This window comes from Octopus bimaculoides, chromosome 20 (assembly GCF_001194135.2).
Source record: "Octopus bimaculoides isolate UCB-OBI-ISO-001 chromosome 20, ASM119413v2, whole genome shotgun sequence".
Taxonomy (NCBI): Eukaryota; Metazoa; Mollusca; class Cephalopoda; order Octopoda; family Octopodidae; genus Octopus; species Octopus bimaculoides.
This window is the reverse complement of record NC_069000.1, coordinates 6836467-6860454: the sequence shown is the minus strand read 5'-3', so window position 1 is coordinate 6860454 and position 23988 is coordinate 6836467. Positions and strand designations below refer to the sequence as shown.

At 35.4% G+C, this 23988-nt stretch overlaps 1 protein-coding gene across 2 annotated transcripts in view; it reads right to left on the bottom strand.

Moving 5' to 3' along the window:
- The window catches only part of LOC106869189 (ubiquitin carboxyl-terminal hydrolase 15), a 36990-nt gene that overhangs the window by 8521 nt on the left and 4481 nt on the right, over nucleotides 1-23988 (bottom strand). The window contains exons 2-13 of one of the 2 annotated variants that reach the window (XM_014914820.2): nucleotides 17591-17718; nucleotides 14473-14582; nucleotides 7623-7767; nucleotides 6974-7119; nucleotides 6005-6060; nucleotides 4775-4834; nucleotides 4542-4689; nucleotides 3519-3692; nucleotides 2226-2384; nucleotides 1779-2003; nucleotides 1531-1614; nucleotides 468-562 (exon numbers count right to left, since the gene is read on the bottom strand). In XM_014914820.2, coding sequence (XP_014770306.1) covers nucleotides 468-562; nucleotides 1531-1614; nucleotides 1779-2003; nucleotides 2226-2384; nucleotides 3519-3692; nucleotides 4542-4689; nucleotides 4775-4834; nucleotides 6005-6060; nucleotides 6974-7119; nucleotides 7623-7767; nucleotides 14473-14582; nucleotides 17591-17718 — 1530 coding nt within the window. The remainder of the gene's footprint in view (nucleotides 1-467; nucleotides 563-1530; nucleotides 1615-1778; nucleotides 2004-2225; nucleotides 2385-3518; nucleotides 3693-4541; nucleotides 4690-4774; nucleotides 4835-6004; nucleotides 6061-6973; nucleotides 7120-7622; nucleotides 7768-14472; nucleotides 14583-17590; nucleotides 17719-23988) is intronic. The other variant, XM_052974943.1, reaches the window with a different exon arrangement.

The window sequence follows — 23988 nt, the reverse complement described above, 5'->3', positions numbered from 1 at the left end:
ATATATATATACATATACATATATATATATATATATATATATATATCTCCAGCTTGTCAGCTCTTGTCAAGCCATCTGAACCATGGCAGCATGGAAAACAGACATTGGATGACGATGAGTGATATAGGAGATCAAAAATGGCAACTGTGCTGCTGCCTGTGGTGGAATAAATATAAAGTAATTGTCATGTTTTGATTGGTTCCAATAATTCCAACAATTTTAAGAATCTAAGTTTGGCTTGAAAGATTCTCCTCGCAGAGCTGAATGTTCTGATTCATCTGGAGATAAACAGCTGAGAGTGGTAATGAGAAGATCAACAAGAGATGAAATTCATTTAACTTGATGCCAAAACTCATTGGCTTTCTATGTCTCAAGTCAAATATATTAATAACAGATATGAAACAATTTTAAAAAATTATATACATGTTTATGTGAAAAAGTTCAATGGAAAGTAAAATAAAACTAACATGAAAATATCATCCCTGTCTGTAATCGGACTCAATCCATCTTCTTTTGAATAGATCTTATGAAATTTATGACTATAGACATCAGTGACAATCATCTGAAAACAGAAAGGAGTAATATTACCCGAGAGACACTTCTTTACATTAAACAAAAATACTTGACATTTATGTGAATATCCAGATGTGAAAACTGTCGTTTATAAATTACAGTGTACAGTCATACACAAAATAGTTAACTAGCTGCAGAAACTGTCAAACATTGCAGAATACCAACAGTCAGTGCAGTATCAACACACTGCCATTGGATCAGTTGTGATTCCAAACAAGTTCCATTTCAACCACAACTCTCCTGCCTGTCTCTCTGTCTTTCTCCCATTGTTTTATACACACAACACAAAGACTTTGAAATCATTAACATTGTGTATATTGCTACTGCTGCTGCTCCAGGTCTCTTAAGAATGGTACGTTAGCAAGATAAATGCCTGTCTAAGAACACCAGACATAAATGCAACCTTTCCTCTTGTAACCCATTTAGCACCGACCTATTCAAGAGTGTCCCTCTGCTTTTATGATATAAAGCAAGTGTTACAGGGTTTGTATTTTTTAATTAAAACCTTCCCACTTAGTTATATATGAGAAGCCTTTCAATAATATGTTTCATACACCAAACAAAATAATTAAAAAGTTATTTTGTATAATTTGTGCAAATTCTTATTTTGAAAATTTCTTGCAAAAATGGACAATATATTAAAGTAGTAAATCTTTCAGTTACTTCTTAAAATGGTTCTGAGCTTTAATTACACCTTTCAGGTATTTGTTGTGGTGAAATCTCTACACATCCATCATCAGGTACCATATTCTCTTCATATACAATAATTGTCTCCTCAACACTTCATCTACCCCACCCCCATAACCATCTACTTGCTGTTGTTACCAGGGTTTATTTGCTACCCATGTGATTGTATATATCTCATGCAGAGATATGCACCATGGAACTGTTACTAAACTATTACCAAACAGCTGTTTTAGGAGGAGTCTTGAGAGGTAGTTCAGAGTTCAGACTCACCTGATCTGCTGGTTTATTCACATATTTAGATAAGGCAGAACACAAATCTGAGACAGTGCCCAATTTTGGAACAGTTAGTTTGTACTGAAAAAGAAAAAATGTAAACATAAATAACAAGTGGAGGAGAGAGAGAGATAGAGAGAGAAAGAGAGAGAGAGAGAGAAAGAGAGAGAGAGAGAGAGAGAAAGAGAGAGAGAGAGAGAAAGAGAGAGAGAGAGCATGTATGTATGCTGGAAAGAGTAACCAACCTGAACAGGGTGTTTGGCAGGATCTAAGGGGACCCAAAACACCTCCATCTGCCGTTCTTTCTTGATGGGTAAAGGCAATGAAAGGTAACAAAATGGGTCAAATGTTACAGAGACTTTGGAACATTGTGGACAAACTAAAGTGGACTTCAACAAACCATGAAATGTATCAACAATCACTGAATCGTTTCTTTTGCGGTAATTTCCCCAAGCTTCTTCGGCGACTTCCTGCAAGGTACAAAAACATAAAACGTAACTAAATATATTTATAGCTTTGCAAAGAAAACAACTGTTTGTATAAAACATTTACATTTGTATCAATATAACATATACAGCTGTTCATACAATTTGTTAATTCAAACTTTATAAATCATGCGTTAATTAAAAATTAAAAATAATATTAATAAAGAGGATGAAAAAAAAAAAAAAGAAACAGCCACAAAAACTTACTTTATCTGGTCGGTTTTCAGCATCCTTTAACTCTATGTAAGGCTTCTTGCGAATTCGATTCAGATCCTCATGAAGCCCATCTAAAAGAAAGGCCATTAATTCTTGGGAATCTTGCTGCTGGAAACCAGAGAACTGAGGAGCAAATTTACCAACAGCTATCTGTGAGAATGAAACAACAACAGTGAATGAGTTATTTCGTAAATATCAAGTGTGGTGGTGCATAACCGCTAACATTTGTAGGGACGGGGGAGGAATACAAAAGCTACTGCAATTTCTCTGATCAAATTCAGATCCTATGAAAACTAGTTTAAAACACCCCATTCAACATCAACCATAACACATTCCTCAGATTCATGCCATAGAAAAATATGACATCTTGTGAAGATCACAGAACATGCAGTCCTGTAGTTTTAGGAGTCAAGTTTAAAGACTTCACAAAGAAGTAATAAGATGTCTCAATCAGCCAGAAAACTTATATGATGTTCTAACCAATGAGATGCCTTGTGCTGTACAATAAAAGAGAAATCCTTCAAATATATTTCTAGCAGCCCTGGTCAAACCGTCCAACCCATGCCAGCATGAACAACAGACGTTAAATGATGATGACAATTATTCACATTTATTTGTATCGTAGAATACACACTTTCGATGCTTCTAATAAAATTACAAATATTTCTTTGTTTACATTTATACACACATTTGTTTTATTTAAGCTCAATGTTGTGAAAATAATTTACTCCCAACAATGAAGATTGAACTAGTCCTTGTTACTAATACACAAGTAAAACCAGATTCACCTTTAGTGGTTTGTTTTACATTGACTGGTGTTGCATATAGTCTAATGACAATAAGTTGTTCATGAAGATTAACATGGCTTTGCTGAGTTTTGTCATATGACTACAGTCATGTGTGTACTGCCTGCCCTATCAGATAAGGACTAATGTTACAAACAGCTTTACATTGAATAAAGCCTTCAGATTTTAACCTTCTAATAAAGAATACTAATGTCATCGGTCATAAACTGAGAAAACATGATCAATACTGTTCCAAATGTGACCATCACATCTAGCAGGACCTTATCCAACGTGTCCTTAAAATACAGTAGGTGTCTTACATACATTGGATACAGCTTTAGGTAAAACATTGGAGAGGGACGTGGGGTGGATGGCATGGTCATGCGTGGATCACCTTTCATTACATGTGCGTGCAGAGAGATATACAAGATATCTCCTTTATACTCTGTAAACTCAAAAACAAATATTTAGAACTGAGCATAGGAAAGACATTACTCACTTTGAAATTTCTTGGGACTGTGTAGGTGTATCTGCCCGACCACATTAACTTAGCAAGTTCAGCGTAGGTCCTTGCAATTTCTCCCTGCATACCGAGAGGGTTGTCTTCATTGAGCTCATCGTTCCACTTTTCTTCAAGGAAGTAATTAGTAAGAGAGGAGACATTACTCATACACTGGAATGGAAGGAGAACAAAAACAATGCATCAACACACTTCTTTTAATACAATTTTTAAACTTATTCAATGAAGGGATTATTTGATCCTTTAGTATTTTAAGCTGGCCAGATCCAGTCTCTCACACCTATCCTACAATGTCGTTCTAAAAATAATCGCATCAAAATCTCACAGCTACAAGATAATGCAAGATTAATTTGTTCATAGCATTTTCATAGACATCTGCACTCGTTTGCAAACTTTTACTTTTTTCCATGTTTCATATTTTCCAAATAATATAAAACTTTCCTAAGTTCCAAGTTACTGTAGTAGTTGAAAAAAGAAATTGGGAAAGTGTATCATTTGGATACCAAAGAAATGTCCTGTGTATTGCATGAGACACATGGCACATACGGGCAGAAATCTGAATGCTCAAGGGTCAAAAAGTTTCTTTCAAACAAAGTGGATTATTATTAAAAATTTCTTGTGAAAATGAAACAGAAGTAAAAGAAAGACATTAAGATCAAATTAAATAAGAAGCAGATATAAAAAAATCAATTTCTAATTTGAAAATTAGATCTAGATTGCTATTAGAAGACAACTTTCAGCATTTTATATTTCATGACTGGTACGTAGTAAAATTTGTGACCCACCCCACTGTATTTAATTTATTCAAGAGGACCTTGAGAGAAAAATATTTCATTTCTTCTAAAAAAAATGACTAAAAAACATTAAAATATCCATGTACATGATTTTAGGAGTAAAAAAAGAAAAAGAAAGAAAGATATTGTAATGAAAGACAGGTGTTAACTTGTTTTAATTTTTATATTAATTATTAATACACTCCTCCTCATAAGATGTAATATTTACCTGAAGGGCAGAATTCATAAAACACGTGTTCCCAAGATTAGACAATCCACAGAGACCAGGCACCGCTTGCGATCGACCAGATTCATTGTTGTAGCACCCATACGAGCTATAATTTCCATCATGGGGGCTGTAGCTATATGCAGAAGACCTGGAGACGAGAAGTTATGTTAAGTAGTGCGGTTAAAGTTTATTTAAATTAAACAATAAAAGTACAATGAGAAAAATAAACCTACCTTGTAGATATATAAGGCTGTCTTTCAATAGGGGTACTGCTAGCATTGTAAGAACTGGTACTGTAACAAAAAATATACATATATCATCGTAAGAAGCATCACAGTACCGTCAACAGAGAGAGACATATTTCAATGGGGTTTCTCTTGTAAGGGAAATAATCGTGTCTAAGATATTTTCTATTTGTTTAGAATAGTCTAGTTGCATATATTTCTAGGAAGTGGCTAGGTTTTTCAATCTATTCTTTTAAAGCAAAAAGGCTTCACTTTAAGCAAATGAGAAAGGCCCATAAGTACTAATCTATTATTGACAAACCCCTTATACTAACATGCAATAAAACTGATAAAACAGTTATATATCATCATATTTTCCATACGTGCATGAGCCAGAGTTTATTGAGGTGGGGTTTTCTACAGTTGGATGCCCTTCCTGTTGCCAACCCTCACTCATTTCCAAGCAAAGTCATATTTCCTTATGACCAGGTATATTTTCACAGAATACTGGAAATGACTTGACATTGCTTGCATGACAGTGACATGACTTTCACCATGAATCTTTGCATTAATATTGGTTCCAAATTTTGGCACAACCCCTGTACTCAGCTCTTCTTTTATCAATCCTGAAAGGATGAAAGGCAAAGTTGACTTCAGTAGTGTTTGAACTCAGATGTAAACACAGACGAAATGCCACTGAGCATTTTGCCCAGTGTGCTAACGATTCTGCCAGCTCACCACCTTAAGAATATTAATAAGGAGACAGATCACACTAGAATGGTGTATAAGGCATGCTTTTTTTTTTATTCTTAAATGTAACAACAAAATTGCCTTGTGTCTAATGTGAACATATAACAAATGGAACACCAAGTGTATGAAACAAATTTTGGAGGTTTTCCCACAAAGAAGCAGGGGTTTGTCTTATGTGAGCGTACATCTGATACACTGGCAACTAAGGTAGATCAGGAACAATGTATTAAAAGAAAATTTTTAAAAAAGGACAGCTTTAACATGGCAGGATGCAAAATGAATGAATGACAGAAAGCTCGTAAAATAGATTTGTACTTGATTTGACATCATTTGCTATTTATCACAGTGGAATGTCAAACCAACTATTCTCCACGTCGGATGTTTACAACATTAATCATAGATTTCTGTCAATAAGCTGTTAGATCCACAGTCATAAAAACAACCACAATCACCATCACTCAACATATCTTCAATACATCATCAATTTACCTTTTAGCCTGTCGTGGCCAAGTTCCATCTTCATTTTGGGGTTCAATTAGGATTAACTGTGAAATAAATGAATATAAACAGTCTTCAGAAAGCCGCTATTTTTAGGACACTTTCATTAACCTTTAGCATGGAATCTTATCAAATTGTTTAAGCTAAAACCCAAATCTCTGTTTTTATAAATAAAATAAGAATGTTTGTGGTAAAATTCTGTAAAATATCTGAATATTATATTTGGATGATCCATTCCTAAGATATTGTTTCGCATAATTAGAATAATGCATAGAGCTAATTGGATCATTGGCTTAATTACAATAATACATATAGCTAATTGGATCAATAAACAATATATATTTGATACTCAGTCTGAAATTACTGCACAACAACTGTAGCTCTCCTGTTACCACATAAATCTATAGCTATTGCCATAATTAACAAAAATTTAAATAGGGTTATAATTTGAAAGAAAAAAAGACATTGACCATCCAAGAATTTGTAAAATTTCTAAATGATGATTTCTATAATACCAGTAATTATAATTGCCAACTCTTTTCAAGATTACTCAACTTTGTAGAACAAACAGTAGCTAAATCTTCAAATTACACCCTATCATCTTCAATGAGACATTGGACAATAATGTATTAAAGTTAGGATGATCACGGCTAGAATATTCTTTCATCATAGGTCTGCTAATTAGAATTAATCTAGGGATTAAATAACAAAATTATGTACAAATATGCCAAACACAGCCCTTCTTACACAAAACAGAAAAAATAAAACGACCAGACTAGATTACATCTTGGGCCCACCGAACAGGATATATTTATCCCTTTAGCATTTAAACCAGCCATATCCAGCCTCTCACATCTACCCGACAATGTCATTGTAAAAATAATCACAACAAAATCTAAAAGCTATGAGATAATGCATGATCAATTCAAAATCATATATGTCATGTAATAAAATATTCACCTGTCCCTGATATAATCCAGCATCTTGAATTGTGTTGTCTGTTTTACTGAGATGTTCATATGTATTACACATATAACGATTCCATAAGCGAGTATCTTTGTCATCAGCTATGTTGAACAGTTTCCTCATTTCTTTCTCAATTTGATCTGCAAACAGAGAAAACAAACTAAGACAATCGAAACAAATACTTCAAATCGTAACAGTAGAAATTACAACTGACACACACAAAAAAAAAAAAGAAAAAAAGAAAAAAAACTTTCATTTGTCAGAAATTCATTGAAAGAAAAGTTTACAACAGAAGAGATTTTAGTTTTTTCTCCTTTTTTTAAGATTAGACCTGGCAGTTTCAAGTTCTCTCCCAAACTTTATAAACTTGTGATATCTTTTATAACTTTGTAGTGCAAAAATGAGAGAAATGAAATTATTCTGATTCATTTTTGCAAACCATCTTTCACAGTGAATTCCAAAAAGTAGATGAAGCTGCCTTCATCCCTCTCCTTTACAGATTATATAGGAAATAAAGATAAACTTGTCCACTGACAATACTAAGAGGAGGAACTAACCAGTTCTATAACCAGAATTATAAGGTAAACAAAATGGGTCACCTCTATGCCGAGAAGAGTGAGGAAAGAAGGAAAAAAAAACTTACCTATTGTAACAGCTCGACTAAATTGTTTTGTGTGAACATCTTCCAGGTCAGAATTATGGCAGAGTTTAAGATCTATCAAGTAAACCTCTACTTTACAGTGTTTCACAAACATTCCCTGCTCAATGACCTTGCGAGCAATCGGTTCCTAGGTTTACAGAAAAAGAAAAAAAAAAAAAGTAACAATATAGTAAAGTGCAATTAAACTAAATTCAAATTTACATTTAATTTCAGACATTAACCCATTAAGGGCCAATGTCCCATTTTGGGGACAAAGATTTAAAATTAAATATAAAGACCTTTGTGTTTCCTTTGTTACATAAGTTAATGACAACAGCTAGAAGAAGGTACTTCTTTTCCACTCAGTAAAGTGAAAGGGGCTTTGGCCAGGAGGAACTGATGTCATCATCAGACAGTATCCAACAAAGGGTTGAATAGTTTGACAAGGATCCAACAAGTCCAAAGACTGCATCATGCTCCAGGGTCACCTGGATGCCCTTATTAATGTCAATCACTCTACAAAGTATACAGGGTGCTTTTTACATGGCACCAGCACAAGTGAGGTCACCATGCAGCTTGCAAAACTGAGTGGGACTACAATACAAAAGGGAGGTGGTTTTTATGTTAGTGGATGAGGGGTTAAAGTATGAAAGAAGGGTCCAAACAGAACAGGTTTCTTGATGTGGGAAGCTACATAGCTACTCACATGTTAAAAGAGAAGGTGGGGGTGATAGGGGTGGAGCCGGAAAAAGATAAAAATAGTGATATGTCAGATGAGCCTTCAAGACACAAGGTGAGCAGAAGTGAGTGGGGACAGAAGAACAGGGAGAGTAAGAGATGGTTAGAGATAGGGAATGGATGAGACAGTGAATACAAGGAAAGACAAGTGTTGAGGGAAGCTACATAGGGAAGAGTAGGTGACAACTGTAGAAATTGGGTAGGGTTGAGGGGGCGACAAATGATACAGGAGTTGGGAGAGGGAGGAGAGAGAGACAGCAACTGATAAAACATGAAAATGTTGGGCCACCATGATGATATCATAGAGAATCTAAATAATTATCTGCTTAATTAAGCAACTAATTGAAGCTGTCAAATTAAGTGCTTTAAATCAAACAACCCAAAGTAGATGTAATGACCACCACACAGAAACATTATGGAATTATCTTTTACCAATCAGACCAAGTAAGAAATAATAATAATGGTTTCAAATTTTGGCACAAAGCCAACAATTTCGGGGGAAGGGGGGGGGGAAGTTGATTATAAGACAAATATATTGGAATATAATTAATGACAGCAGTGGCCTATTGACTGTGTGTGTGTGTGAGGGAGAGCCTTCAAATGTTTTAATTTCTAAACATAATGGCATTACAATCAATAGATTCTCCAGTTTGATAATACAACACCTGACATGTAACTTGAATCAAAAATTCTCTTGAACTATGTTGGTGACATTATGAAAGCTTGTTGGGCTCTTTTGACACCAAACCATCTGGTTCTATGAAACAAACTTCCCGTCTTAAAAGTGATCTCAAAACCTTCGATCAAATTTCATATTCATGTTCCAAACACCAACTTAATAATTCTTTCTACAAGACCTGAAATTTTGATGGGAGGGGTGGCTAGTTGATTACACTGACCCCCAGAGGTTGAATGATACCACAAAAGGATGAAAGGTAAAGTCAACCTCAGTGGAATATGAGCTCAGAAGAAAAAATGCTGCTTAGCATTTTGTCAAAATTAATAGAAATAAATGCAGCACATTTCAACAGAAATATGACAACAAAAGGGCTAAATAATGATTTATCTGTAATTACAGTAGTTTTGAAGCAGCTAGTGTCACGTATAAGCAAATATGAGAACATATATCAATAAACAGTTGGTTTATGAAACCTGCTTAAATTCAGGGTTATTTTTATAACTAAACCGAAACACATTTTCTGGAGGAAAATATAGCAACAAAAGAATCAACCCCTTTGTTACGATATTTCTCTTAAACTACATTACTTTTGTTTCTATTAATTTTGAAAATAATGAAGAATTTATCAAAATATCTTTGTCAATATTAAGATGGTGCTTGGAACATATATCACCATGAAGTTCTGATGGAAGATTTTACTTCAGATCTGAATGCTAAAGGGTTAAAACCCTTTAACATTCAGATTATCATGCAATGCTTCATTATCCACATTGTTTTGAATTTATCATGCATCACTTGGTGGCTTTGAGATTTCAATGATCTGATTGTTTATTATTAGAATGACATTTTAGGGTAGGCATGAGAGGCCTGATCTGGTCAGTTTGAACATATAACGTTACAATATTTGGGCCTGACACGACTGGTTTAAATGCTAAAGGGTTAAAACAAAATTTGTCAGAGAACCTAGGCAAGTTTTAGGCAGGTCAGTAGTAAATGTGTTAAAAAGAATGCACAGGTTCTTATTTCTTCTCATTGCATGTTCAAAATCGCCTCAATATATCAAGTGAGCCAATAAGGGAGCCACTATGTTGTCATGCGACCTACTAGAAACTGTAACTACATTCCCTCAAATCACAGCTGATGTAATCCTAGATATATAAACACAAAATGGTCATAAATGAATACTGGTCTAAAGCTGAATCCGGAGCTAAACGATCTCAATTTGCTTTTGTTATCTTCATAGAATCATCATTATCATGGATTAACTATTGGCATTATCTTAGATTAAGTGAATAACTATATATACAAAATACTGCAGTCACTGGTCTATCAACAGTGTATATACATTAACTATGATATACAGTTGGCTATATTAAAACTTGATTAATCAGAATATCTACTAGCTACACAAAAGGAGCTAGTTTGGACATGCCATCTGTTAATGTTTGTGAAAGTTTGACAATGTATTTAGTTAAAAACATACCAGATAGCAATCACTCAAAATATTGAACTTATGCTGACTCATTTAAAAGAGAATAAAAAAGCTACCTTAATAGTGAGTCATGTGAAATCATTTTAAATTCATTTAAATACATCACAAAAGGCAAAATGTAACAGACTATATGACAGAACATGCCTAACCAACCTATGGGCTGAGGCAATGGGAGGTGCCTGCTAAAAATAACTGCTAAATCTCCTTCAAATTACATCTTAGTCACTTAAAAACAAAAAAACATTGGATAATGTAGTCCCAGATGTATTGATAAAGGAGAAAAGAAAAAAAAGAAAAGACGAGATGGCCACAAATGGAATGTCTGACCATAACTCATTACAAATGTAGTTTACACTCAGTTATATCAGTTGACAATGAAAGGAACATCAATGTCATTATTAATATTCACTTTTCCATGCTTGCATGGGCGAGAGGGCTAGATGGAGTTTGTTGAGGCATATTTGGTACAGCTAGATGGTATTTCCTGTTGCCAACCTGTTTCCAAGCAAGTTAATATTTCCTCGTGGCCAGAAATGCTCTCACAGAATAGTGGATGTGAATGACACTCTTTGTATGACAATGACACTCATTTACAACTATCAAGCGATGTCAAAACAAGGTCACACACACAGACACAGACACACATACATACAATGGGCTTTTTTCAGATTCCGGCTACCAAATCCACTCACAAAGCTTCGGATGGCTTGAGGTTATAAGAGAAGACACCTGCCCAAGGTGCTATGCAGTGGGAATGAACCCAGCAAACTTCTCGATCATACAGCCATGTCTGTTCCTAAGAGGAAATCATACAAATTAGATTTACAGATCATGTGAGCTTTTATCAAACACACACTTCCAATAAAAATATCTCTTCATATATTCAGAGGCAAAGCTGTATGGTACACTTTCACCATCCCCAATCTCTGTACATTGCTGTCTCATGTTCTGGGACTCCTGGGGCTAGTTGCCCAGTTTTCATGACGTATAAAGTGACTGAAGTCTCAACATTCACCTTGAATGGAATGTACCGGTCCATTGCAGGGTTACCCTTTTACAGCTGAGTGGACTGGAGCAATGCACTTAGGAGAGTCCCACCAGCAGAAGAGACATGTGTCCTGCTGAATGAATGAATAAAGACAGACCATTTTATTTTACAGGGAAGCTCTTCTCACCCAAATCCAAAACTACTGCATATAGAGAAGTTTTGTCATCAGTGTTGCTTGAGCATGACTTTCAACTTACCCCACCACCTAGTAATGGGTCTTTTTCCCTATTTTTTCTTTCTCTGCTTTGCAGGTTACTTGGCAACCTCACTAGTGCTGATGTCCAAACACTCACCCACCCCACAAAAGAAACAAAAAATCACCCAGTATACACTATAAAGTGATTAGCATTAAGAAGAATATCCAACCATAAAAACCATGCCAAAACTGACATCGGAACTTGATGCAGTTCTGTGGCTCACCAGATCTTGTCAAGCTGTCGTCCAACCCATGTCAGCAAGGAAGACAGATGTTAAATGACGACAAACAAACATTAAATGTGGTATTTATAATTGCTCCTCCTCATATATCTAATTCGTGACAGAATCAACTCTGCTTATGTACAAAGCAATGTTTACCATCTTGCAGAAAGACGTTAACTCTTTCATGTTTATTAAACTTATGCCCCCATCCTCAGAAATAGCAACAACACTTAAACGTTAAATTAGCTACAACTTCAATTTTACAAAATATATTCAGATTATTTGCTAAAACAAAATTTCATTAACAATTAACAAAAAACAAAAAATGAAAATATAAGATATTCACTGATCAATGTACAGCAGCTGTTAGTAATGATATACAAATATGATCTAATTTTAGATAAATTAATACATTAACTATTACTTAACTAATTATTAATGAGAACCTCTTGACTTAGTTTTCTATGAGGTTATCAGTTCTGTTCTAAGGAATACAGTGCCATGGTACATATACAGCAACTTTAGGAATGAGGCAGTAGCTATAAACACCACAGCAACTACAAGCAGGGACATGGTACCTATAGGAGAGGAGACATAGATGTAACACTTATGGACCAATAAAGGATTATTTCAGCACTAAAAATAGCAGCCAAATCTTAAAATAATAATGCTATGTGAAAAGCACCCATGTCGGTACCACACAAAAAGCACCCAGCACACTCTGTAAAGTGATTGGTGTTAGTTAGATCATCCAGCCGTAGAAACAAAGCCAAATCAGACTGGAACCTAGTGCAGCTCTGGTCAAACTGTCCAACCCATGCCAGTTAGGAAAACTGGACATATGATGATGATGAACAGTTTTGACACTAAGTAAAGATAATTACTAATTACAGAGATGATATGCTGTGAATTCATATATTAACATATTTCTGTGAAACTTGTCTAAAATGAAGGTTTCCTAATCAAACTCTTGATACCTGTCACATATAAGTCTAGAAAACTTTTTCTTTTCCCCAGAAAATTCACAACCTTGACATACAAACAGAGTTTTAGAAAGCTAGCCGAAAATCTGCCGTACAATGTTGTTGTAGATATAAATACAAGACTAATGAATATTCATAATCATTTTACATTGTTATGTTTATCACTAACATGAAGTATGTGAAGTGACAAAAGACCTGTGTACCTGTGTTTGTTACTTCATAAAAGAAGGTCAATGAAATGGTTATCAATTGATGACTACTGTAGTGTGAACCACATCATTTTTAATGCTCACTTATCCATGCTTGCAGGAGTTGGACAAAAGTCTGGAGAGAAAGATTTTCTACAACTAGATGCTCTTCCTAACACCAACCTTCACCCTTTCCAAGTAAGGTAATATTTTCATATTAGGCACAGGAGTGGCTGTGTGGTAAGTAGCTTGCTTACCAACCACATGGTTCCGGGTTCAGTCCCACTGCGTGGCTGGCACCTTGGGCAAGTGTCTTCTACTATAGCCTCTGGCCGACCAAAGCCTTGTGAGTGGATTTGGTAGACGGAAACTGAAAGAAGCCTGTCGTATATATGTATATATATATGTGTGTGTTTGTCCCCACAACATCGCTTGACAACTGATGCTGGTGTGTTTATGTCCCCGTAACTTAACGGTTCGGCAAAAGAGACCGATAGAATAAGTACTAGGCATCCCAAAAATAAGTCCTGGGGTCGATTTGCTCGACTAAAGGCGGTGCTCCAGCATGGCCACAGTCAAATGACTGAAACAACTAAAAGAGTAAAAGACATAACCAGAAAGGTTTTTACAGAAGATTGGCAATGAAGGACAAAACTTGTATGGGATGTCTATGGTTGAATATTCTTGAGACGAAAGATTATAGTAAGTAATAAGGTATGTGTGTATGTACGTGCTTAGAGAGATTTGCTTTGGTTTTTCAAATTCTTGTAATGTATTTTATTTTCAGCTAATCTGGAATATTATTATTAGATGTTGCAGCTCAGCAGATGATCCTGAAAACTTAAACTGATTCAAGTGGTGAAGTTATAGAATCAAAGTGATATTTTATAAACTGCCATCAAGTTTTAGAGGGAAATTATTCAACATGAAATAGTGATTGCTGTCGTCATTTAGTCCCAGCAGACCTATCACTACAGGTGTTCCAAGACATGTCTAACCATTTTTTTTTTCAGACAATAATTGAAGACTAAATTATACCATGTGCGCATTTGAACCTGCGATATCTGGCTCAAATACTTTATCCGTTTTCAGTTCAAATTGGCTAGAACCAGCCTCTCACATCTCCCAACAATGTCATTCATAAAACAAACAATCACATATTGAAATCTCAAAGCTATGAGATAATACAGGATTTGACAGAGAAAACTGAATGCTGTGGGTTTAAATAGTAAATGCATTCAATCTCCTTCTGGTAAAATTCAAATGCTGCTAACAAGAGCAACTGATAAAAAAGGGCTACAATACCTGTCCTTCAACAGTTCCATACCAAGATACAAGTTTATTCCATCCTTCAGTAGGTAGTAAGACATAATCAAGTTCATCAATCAGATGCTCTTTCAATGTACACATATCCTCTTTAAAAAAAGACAAAAGGTAAAAAAATAGGTTACATTAATATTGATTTCAAGTTTTGGCAGAAGGAGAGCAATTTCAAGGGAAGGAACTAAATTGGTTACATTGACTTCCATGCTCAACTGGTATTTATTTTATTGACCCAAAAGGATGTACTGCAAAGTCAACCCAGAATGTAAAGACGGATAAAATGCCACTAAGCATTTTGTCTGGTATGCTAACAATTCTGCTGCTTTGAGGTTACATTAATATTGGTTTCATATTTTGGCCACAAGGCCAGCAATTTTAGGGGGGGGGGTTTAAGCCGATTACATCAACCCTAGTGCTCAGCTAGTACTTATTTTCTCAACCCCTAAAAGGATGAAAGGCAAAGTCAACCTTGGTGAAATTTGAACTCAGAATGCAAAGACAGACGAAATGTCATTAAGCATTTTGTCTGGTGTGCAAACAATTCTGCCAGCTTACCACTTTATGGTTACATTAATATTAATAAAGAAGCTCTCTCTGAGTGGTTGGCATTAGGAAGGGCATCCAGCTGTAGAAACTCTGCCAAATTTAGATTGGAGCCTGGTGTTGCCATTCGGTTTCACCAGTCCTCAGTCAAATCATCCAACCCATGCTAGCATGGAAAGCGGACGTCAAACGATGATGATGATGATGATGATGAAGCAAACCTCATTAACCTTGTGGTTACCATATTTTTGTTGAGATGCTCTGTGTTTCTTTCAATTACTTTAAATATAACAAAGAATTTAGTAAAATAACTTAGTTATCATTAAGCTAGTGTTAGGAACATAAATTGTGACTAAGCTTTGGCGGAAGATTTTAATTCAGAACTTTTGGAAACAAGACATTTGTCCTACAGAGCCAGAAGTGGTTTCAACCAGGTTGGTATCAAAAGGGTTAGGGTTACACATACAGTACACGAAACACAGAATCATTATTCCACAATGCCAATCCATTAAACCCTCACACATGTGCCTATGTATTATGTTAATGCTTGTTCTTATGTTGAAATATATTATAAAATCAACTTAACATTAAACCAAAAGATTACTCAATACTTCTAATAGTATACTTATTGTCTTTCACAAGGAAAAGTTGATAGTGACACTGAAGTTTCAACTTGACAACAGGGACAACCGGTGTTGGTATGTTTATGTCCCCGTAACTAAGCGGTTTGGCAAAAGAGACCGATAGAATAAGTACTAGGCTTCAAAAATAAGTCCCGAGTCAATTTGTTCAATTATAACACTTCAAGGTGGTGCTCCAGCATGGCCGCAGTCAAATGACTGAAACAAGTAAAAGAATAAAAGAACACACACACACACACCTCGAAAGTAAATAGACATCCCTCATTAAGCCCATTTTATCTAAGCAGACACTACTCATTATTACAATGCCAAGACAGGTTAAAATCATTAAAAGTGCACAAAGCATACCTACTAAATACTAGATGAAGTATTTGCATGCATCAAATGACATTTTGTTTCTACAAATAAACCTTTTGAAAATGGTGATGTTTAATTACTTTTGAGCTGTCTGTGTACATTAAAACAAAAACTGGAATTTATGGTATTATTTTTCCATTCTATAGTTACAATTGTTTCATTAAAACATAAATGTTGTAATCCCTTTTTATATATATATATATATATATATAGTTAGAATTAGAAAGTCTTTCGTACAGCATTATATATTTGAAAAAAATAATGAATAGGGATGGTTTTTCTGGTAATTTTTCTGCTTTAATAATTAAATGTTTATAAATGGTCAAATATCTAATTACTAAAGTTTAAAAATCATCAGGAAAGCCAGTTCTATTCATTTCTTTTTCAAATATGTATATACATGATTTTTATGCCTGCTTTCCACACTAAGGCCGACATTTTGACTGGATCCAAAGGATTGGAGGCAATATATGATACTCTAATGATTGGGTTTTGGCATGGCCCCTACAACTGGATGCTCTTCCTAATGTCAATCACTTAGTGAGGCTAGCTTGTATCTTGTTAGACTGGGGAGCCCCTTCAACTGAGAGAGAGCAAGGAAAATAGCGTAGTTGCTTTAATCAAGGTGTCAAAAGATTGAAGTATGATTGAGAGGAGCCAGAACAGTCTCACTGTTGTGAAGGAGATTCATGGTTACCTTGCCTTTTACTTGAGTGAAAGAGGAAAGCTTGAGTGGTGTCCATGTGTAAATGCATCCACTTTCCCAGGTTTACATGGGTCAGATGCAGTATAAAGTTGATTTTCAATAGCTGGACACCATTCCTTTCGCCAAACCTCACCTGTTTCCAAGCATTTCTCCATGGCCATGCAGGTTTTCACAGAATATCAGAAACATGCATCACTGCTTGTATGACAGGGACATACACAATTATCATGTGATGTCAACACACATACACATGACAGGCTTCTTTCAATTTCTGTCCACCAAATTCCACTTACAAAGCTTTGGTTGACCCAAAGCTATAGTAGAAGACACTTGCCCAAGATGCTATGCAGTGGGACTGAACCCAATTAAGAGAGAGAACTTTTAGAACATTAACGCAGAGATTCTTTAATGAAAATACTACAACTGAATAATTTCAAGATGATAGTTTGTAAAGCTTAGTCAAGAATAGGAGAGCAGCACCAGATCATTTTGCAGACATCTAAGACTGGTCAAGAAAAGAGGAGATCTCATCAATTTTCTCCAAACCATAGATTTGGTCTATTTTCACAACAGAGGGGAATCAGTTGAAGAGCCCCAAGTGATTGTGTTAAAACAAGGGCAATGGATTAGGTCCCCTCTCAAGAACAGATATAGTCACTCCACAAGTCTTGGCTGACCCAGAGAGAGAAGTTTAGGAATAATAGATGGATAAGTTCATTAGAGTGTAAGCAGAAAGTGACAAATAGTTAGAGATGGATGTAGAGGCAAATATCTTTCCAAAAATCATATCAACCAACTGGAAATATCAATGTTAGGTTCTTTGAAACAACAAAAGAAAAAAAAACAAGCTCACCTTTGAATAATGTCTTGTTGTCAATAGGGCCGGGATTAGCACTTTGATCTCCAGCGCTATAGGAGTCCCAGCTATCAAATCCGACATATTTTTTCCATTGCTTTAACCACTTGGTATCCACTAAATACCTAAAATTATAAAGTAAAAGATTGTATGCCAGCCATGCCATCAACTCTGCAAAAGAATTGGGTAGGAAACAGCACAATAAGACAACAGTTTCAATGTCTTAATTGAACAAAATATATTTTGAATTTTGCTATATGCTGGGACAATTGTTATGCCAATAACATATATATGCTAGGGAAGCAAGTTGGCAGAATCATTAGCACACCAAGAAAAATATTTAGCAGCATTTCATCTGACTTTACATTCTGAATTCAAATTCCGCTGAGGTCGACTTTGCCTTTCATCCATTTGGGGCCAATAAAGTAAGTACTAGTTGGACACTGGTGTCAATGTAATCAACTTACCCCTACTCTGAAATTACTGGCCTTATGCCAGTAATTTGGAATGTGGTTTGAGGGAGGTTTGGTTGTTACATCTAGCATGTAGAGACTTCCTCCTTGGAGCCTCATTTTCTTGTATAAATCCTTAGTAGGCTCTTCTTTCAAACCAAGGAGGACTGGAAGCCAAGGTGACCACCTGTGCAACAGTGACACTCGTTTGCAACTACCATGCAAAGTCAAGGCAAGGACACAGTAAGACACATATATGTCATCATCATTTAACATCCCTTTTCTCCTGTTAGCATGGGTTGGATGATTCTGTTTTTTGCAGTAAATTTTGGTCTGAAAAACTTGACTAGTATACCAGAAAATATGGTATGCAAATTTTGAGTGAAGCTACAGAGGATAAAAGACTTATACCATCAACCCTTTAGCATTCAAACCAGCTATATCTGGCCAAAATATTTAACCAGCTTTATGTTGAAAAACTGGCCAGATCTGGCCTCTCACCTGAACTCTACAATGCCGTTAAAACTAAACAATCACATCATTGAGATCTCTAAACAACAAGATAATGCACAATTAATTCAAAACAATATAAATGAAACAAACATTACGTTTAACAGAAAAATTTGAATACTAATCGGTTAAAAAAAAAAAGGGCCTCACCATAATATTGTGTTTTACTGAACATGTCAATACTGATTTCAAATTTTTTGGGGAGGGGCTAAGTCAGTTACATCGACCCCAGTGCTCAACTGGTTTCTTCTTTTATTGACCCCCAAAAGGATGAAAGGCAAAGTTGACCTTAGCAGAATTTGAACTCAGAACTAAGCATTTTGTCCAGAGTATGCTAGTGTTTCTGCCAGCTCACCACCTTGGAACATGTCAATATTGTAAACATTTTCTACTGTGTATTGACAAAACAATGTCTCACTCTCTTAATGAACCAGAAGTTAATGACGACATTAATAATAGCCTACTCTGGTTCTATTAATGAGAAGCGGAAAGATAAACAAACCAAAAAAAGAACACCAGTTTTAATTAATGAGATGTTGGCCATCGTACAGAACTTTCCAAGGATAATGAAGTCAATCATTCCATTTGTGTTGAGATGAAACAAAACAAGTGTGAGTGACAAGAGAAATATGAACTCACAACCCATGGATTAGAATGCTACCCACATTGTGGGAATGTAAAAATGATTGATTGATCAACTCTAATTAAAGGAATTCAAACCGTGGTCATTTCCACCTCAGACTACATTATGCAAATATATTTTATAACACAGTAGAATGTAGTTTGAGGGAGGTTTAGTTGCTACATCTTGCATGTAGAGACATTCCTTGGAGCCTCGTTTTCTTGTGGACCCTTTCCTCAAACCACCTCACTCTGTAATGTTACTGAAATATTTCAATGTGCTATCAAATCTCCCTCCTTTCCATCTATAATGATACTAGTTTCCAAACTAATCAATACCCATTACAATAACTGATATCATTTGTCAGAATGTCCCTGTATCTAACCAAGGGATTTCTCACCTTCCTCAGTTCTGCTGTGTTTCAACATCAGACAAAGTAATTTGATCTGTGATAAACAAAGAGGGAAGGTGGGGATGGTAAATCAGTTGTACTTTCCAGGTTTTAATTATATAACTATGTTGTATTAGTCACACAGTACTAGGAAATAACTAAAGAGGAATAAAAATACACTGCTGATAAACAAGGTGGGAGAAAGAAATGGTGCTAACTTCTGTTTTCTAACAATCAGGTGAGAAGTCTGGTTAAAGCAATGGAGCTAAGTCACAACATGATTCATTAATTACGAGAAGCGCAATCCAGTTGAAGCATTTCACGACAGGAAAAAAATCCAGGTATTGGATTTATATACATACTCTTGACTCACCTCAAAAAAAAAAACAAAAAAAAAACAGGGTGGGAGTACTGAGTAGTCACTTGACCTATTATAAGAAACAACCAAATCTCCTCAAATCACAACCGATTGTCTTACAATAGGAAGGCCACATTGTATACTCAAATCTGAAAGTGGGATGGTTGAAGATGGAATGCTTTCAATAATAAGTTTGCTCAGTCAAGCCTGACCTAGAGCTAAGTACAATGTAACAAAGATGTATATAATTGAGGAAGTAACTTTAACTGAGAGACAACCTGTCCAACTCATACTGGCATGGAAAATAGATAGAATAATAATATGATGATCAGGATTATAAACACCAATAGGGACAACTGCAAGAACTTATAAATATGCTATTCAATACTTTGAAACCAAATATATACTTGGAACAAAGATCAAACTTTGGTATTTTTCTGAGGAATCTGTAAAAAGATCATTACTATCCTAGATGAAAATTACCGGCTAGATTCAGTCTGGACAAATGAAGTGAATTGAGGTTAAGCATGACACAGGCCATGATAAAAATACCAACAGTCGCAATACAAACATTAAGTGTATAGTGAATAGTCTCATCTCAGACAATAATAAATCACAAACAGACAGGAGATTAAGTCAGCTAAATAACGAGAAAGGACAATGGCCATTAAAATTAAATCTTCTTTGTAAGTGATGTAGCTTTAGAAACTGTGTTGGTAGAGACTAGCAAAGAGTTCAATCCCTAGAAACAATTATGAAAGGGTAATATGTGAAATGCCAAAAGTGTAAGATGGATGTTTCTAACCCTTTAGCATTCAGATTATTGTCATATGGAAAGAATTAAAATTATCTTGAATTAATCATGCATGATCTTTTAGCTTTGAAATTTTGATGATGTGATTATTTTCATAATATCATAGGATAGGTGTGAGAGGCCAGATGTAGCCAGTTTAAATGTCAGTGGAATTTTCAGCCATTTACTCTACTACAATGAGTAGGAAGTTGTCATTGATCAACCATTTACCAAAATAGAGCCACAAGTTCCATGCATAAGGCAGAATCTGGTGACAGAACATTACTGCCTGGTCCGTCACCAGGCACAATAGTCTAGACACTGTCATATCTGAATTCTTTCAGTTGTCAACAGTTCAACTAGTAGCGTTCGTAGTCAAACTTTTTAGATTGTTGAAAATTGTTTGAATGAAATGGGCCACCAGTATTACACACTCTTATTTGGGTGTGTATGTATAAAATGAAAATGTATAAGCATACAGATATGCCTTTTGTATACCAGTGCATTTTAATTATGAAATAAGGTGACTAATTTATCACTATTTATGGCCCAAGAATAAAGATACTTCAAACTACTACAGCTGTCTCAATGTAAGGTACAACCTTGAGTCTCAATGACATGTTTACATTAGTCAGGAGGAAGAACAATACTCATAATTTTTAACAAAGCCTCTAAGACTGAAAGGGAGAGAGGGATTAAATTTTTTCAAACTACAAACTGAGCCCAAATACAATAACAGAACAAATTGTTACAGGCCCTCAAGGACCATGCGATAGTGTTGAACCAGGCTATAGGTTAATCCTACCATCCTACATGGTACTTTATCAACCCCCAGAAATACAAAAAGCAAAGTTGATTTGAGTGGGATTTGAACCCAGAACTCAAAACACATTCCATCCAATGCTCTTATAACTCATATTCTAAATGGTATTTGGCACCTTTAACAAGTGTCTTCTACTATAACCTCAGGCCAACCAAAGCCTTGTGAGTGGATTTGGTAAACAGAAACTGAAAGAAGCCCGTCATGTGTGTGTGTCCCACCACAGCTTGACAACCAGTGTTGGTTTGTTTATGTCACGGTAACTTAGCACTTCAGCAAAAGAAACAGAGTAAGTATCAGGCTTAAAAATATATATATATATCTATATATTTATTGAAAGAGAGAGAGAAGGCGTGTGGCCTTTTGATCATAAAGTCATAGGTTGGATTCCAAGACTGGCCAATGTCTCTCCAGTTGCAAGGCAGCGAAATACTTAGCAGTATTTCGTCTTTTTATGTTGAGTTCAAATTCCGCTGAGGTTGACTTTGCCTTTCATCCTTTCAGAGTCGATAACTTAAGTACCAGTTGCATGCTGGGGTCAATCTAATCAACTGGCCCTCTCCCGCCAAAATTTCAGGCCTTGTGCCAAGAGTAGAAAGGAATATCTCTCCAGTTACTCCAGTCGCAGAATGGTGTTCAGTACTCAGCCTGTTCAAAATTACATCACAAGCATTTAAAAAAAAAAAAGAAGAAAAAAAGCAACTAATTACAGCACAGCACATACTATCAACTTGTCCTCACTTGTAATTCAGGGCAAGGGTTTATTTTTAGGATGCTATACGAGAGTAATTTGGTTACTATTTTGGAAAAAAACAAGAAGAAAAAGAAAAAAAGCAGAAGACAACTGCTGGCAACTCTACAGCAGAGTTTTATATAAAAAGATTACACCACCAATAATTTATGGAACCATAGAAACCAATATAGAGTATGAATAACAAAAACTATAACCTTGACAATATTCATTCCAAGCTGTCATTCTTCAGTTTTAAAAGTGTACAAAAGTTTTGTTTTGCAAATGAAGATATTTCGGTGCAAACTTAAAGAGAAATGGCTAAACTACAGGGACAGAAGTTTTACAAAATTTGGAAGATTGAGTTAATTTTTTTCTATAAATATTACTAAAAGGTTTGACCAAGTGACTGTTCTGCTAAACACGATCGGATAATTTTCATTCATGACCATCACGACTTTATATTCAAGACTATATAGTTATCCAATGTGTCGTTAGATTTTTAGGAAAGCTGAGATATAATTTGAGGGATATTTGGTTGCTATTTCTTGCAACCATTTCTACAGGCTCCCTCTATATGGTTTGCAAACCCACACAATGTTATATAAACACAGAAAAATACAAACACATCACACCTGTGTTCTAATTATCATCAACAAGGTGTGAAACACTATATCAGCCAACATTTAGTTAACTTCACACCTTTGGATAACGCAAAAGAAAACAACAGGAAAAGAAGTATAGTCATGACTGGAACGTCAAATGTTGGTCAGTCAGTGATTAACAAGCAAACCTATTTATTCATCACCACCGACAATACATTTTGCAAGCTGACGGGTGGACTTTTACGTGGTTGCATGGAATGCTAGAGATAGCAGTCAAATCGCCTTCAGGTCAGACCTGACCGAATTAAAAAGACAGGTTGGATAATGTGTTTCCAGATTCCCTCCAAGTAGAAAAAAAAAAAACAGGGAGGAAGGATAGTCGTGACTGGAATGCCTTTGATCACATGTCTGTCTGCTCAGGGTTGAACTGAGACTAAACAGCACTTAAACAGAATGACAGAACAAAAATATTCAAATATTTTCAAATTCCCTCCAGCTATCATTTACATTTGCATACACCACCGATTGAAAACTGGTGTCGGTTTATTTATGTCCCCAAAAAGCTTAAAACTGTTCGGCAAAATGAAATCGATAGCACGAATACCAGGCTTAAGAAAATGTCAGAATGGCTGTCGAATTGCTTGACAAAAAACTTTGAAGGCGGTGCCCCAGCATGGCTGCACTGCAATGACTGAAATAGGTAAAAGACCACACACACACACGCTTGGTTAGCTATAAAAAAGGCATGTTTAAAATGCAGTAAGTGAAACAAGCTTGTCGATATTAAAGGCCAATACTAAAATTAACTGAAGGAGGCAAGTGTGATAGTAACAAAAAAAAAAAGCTCTAAAAAGTAGGTTTTGTATGTTAAGGAACAAGAAATGACAAAAAGAATACTAAAAAGTGTCAAATGCTCGACAACTGACTAAAAACCGGTTTGGGAGAAGCTAAGGACAAATGACAAGAATTAAAACTAAATTAGGAGTGTAAATGGTATGTGTGAACATGTGTGTGTTTATACATTTGGACATACACATACAATATATAGCCATAAACACCCACACAACATAAATCCATGTGTATACACACATCCATATATATATATATATATATA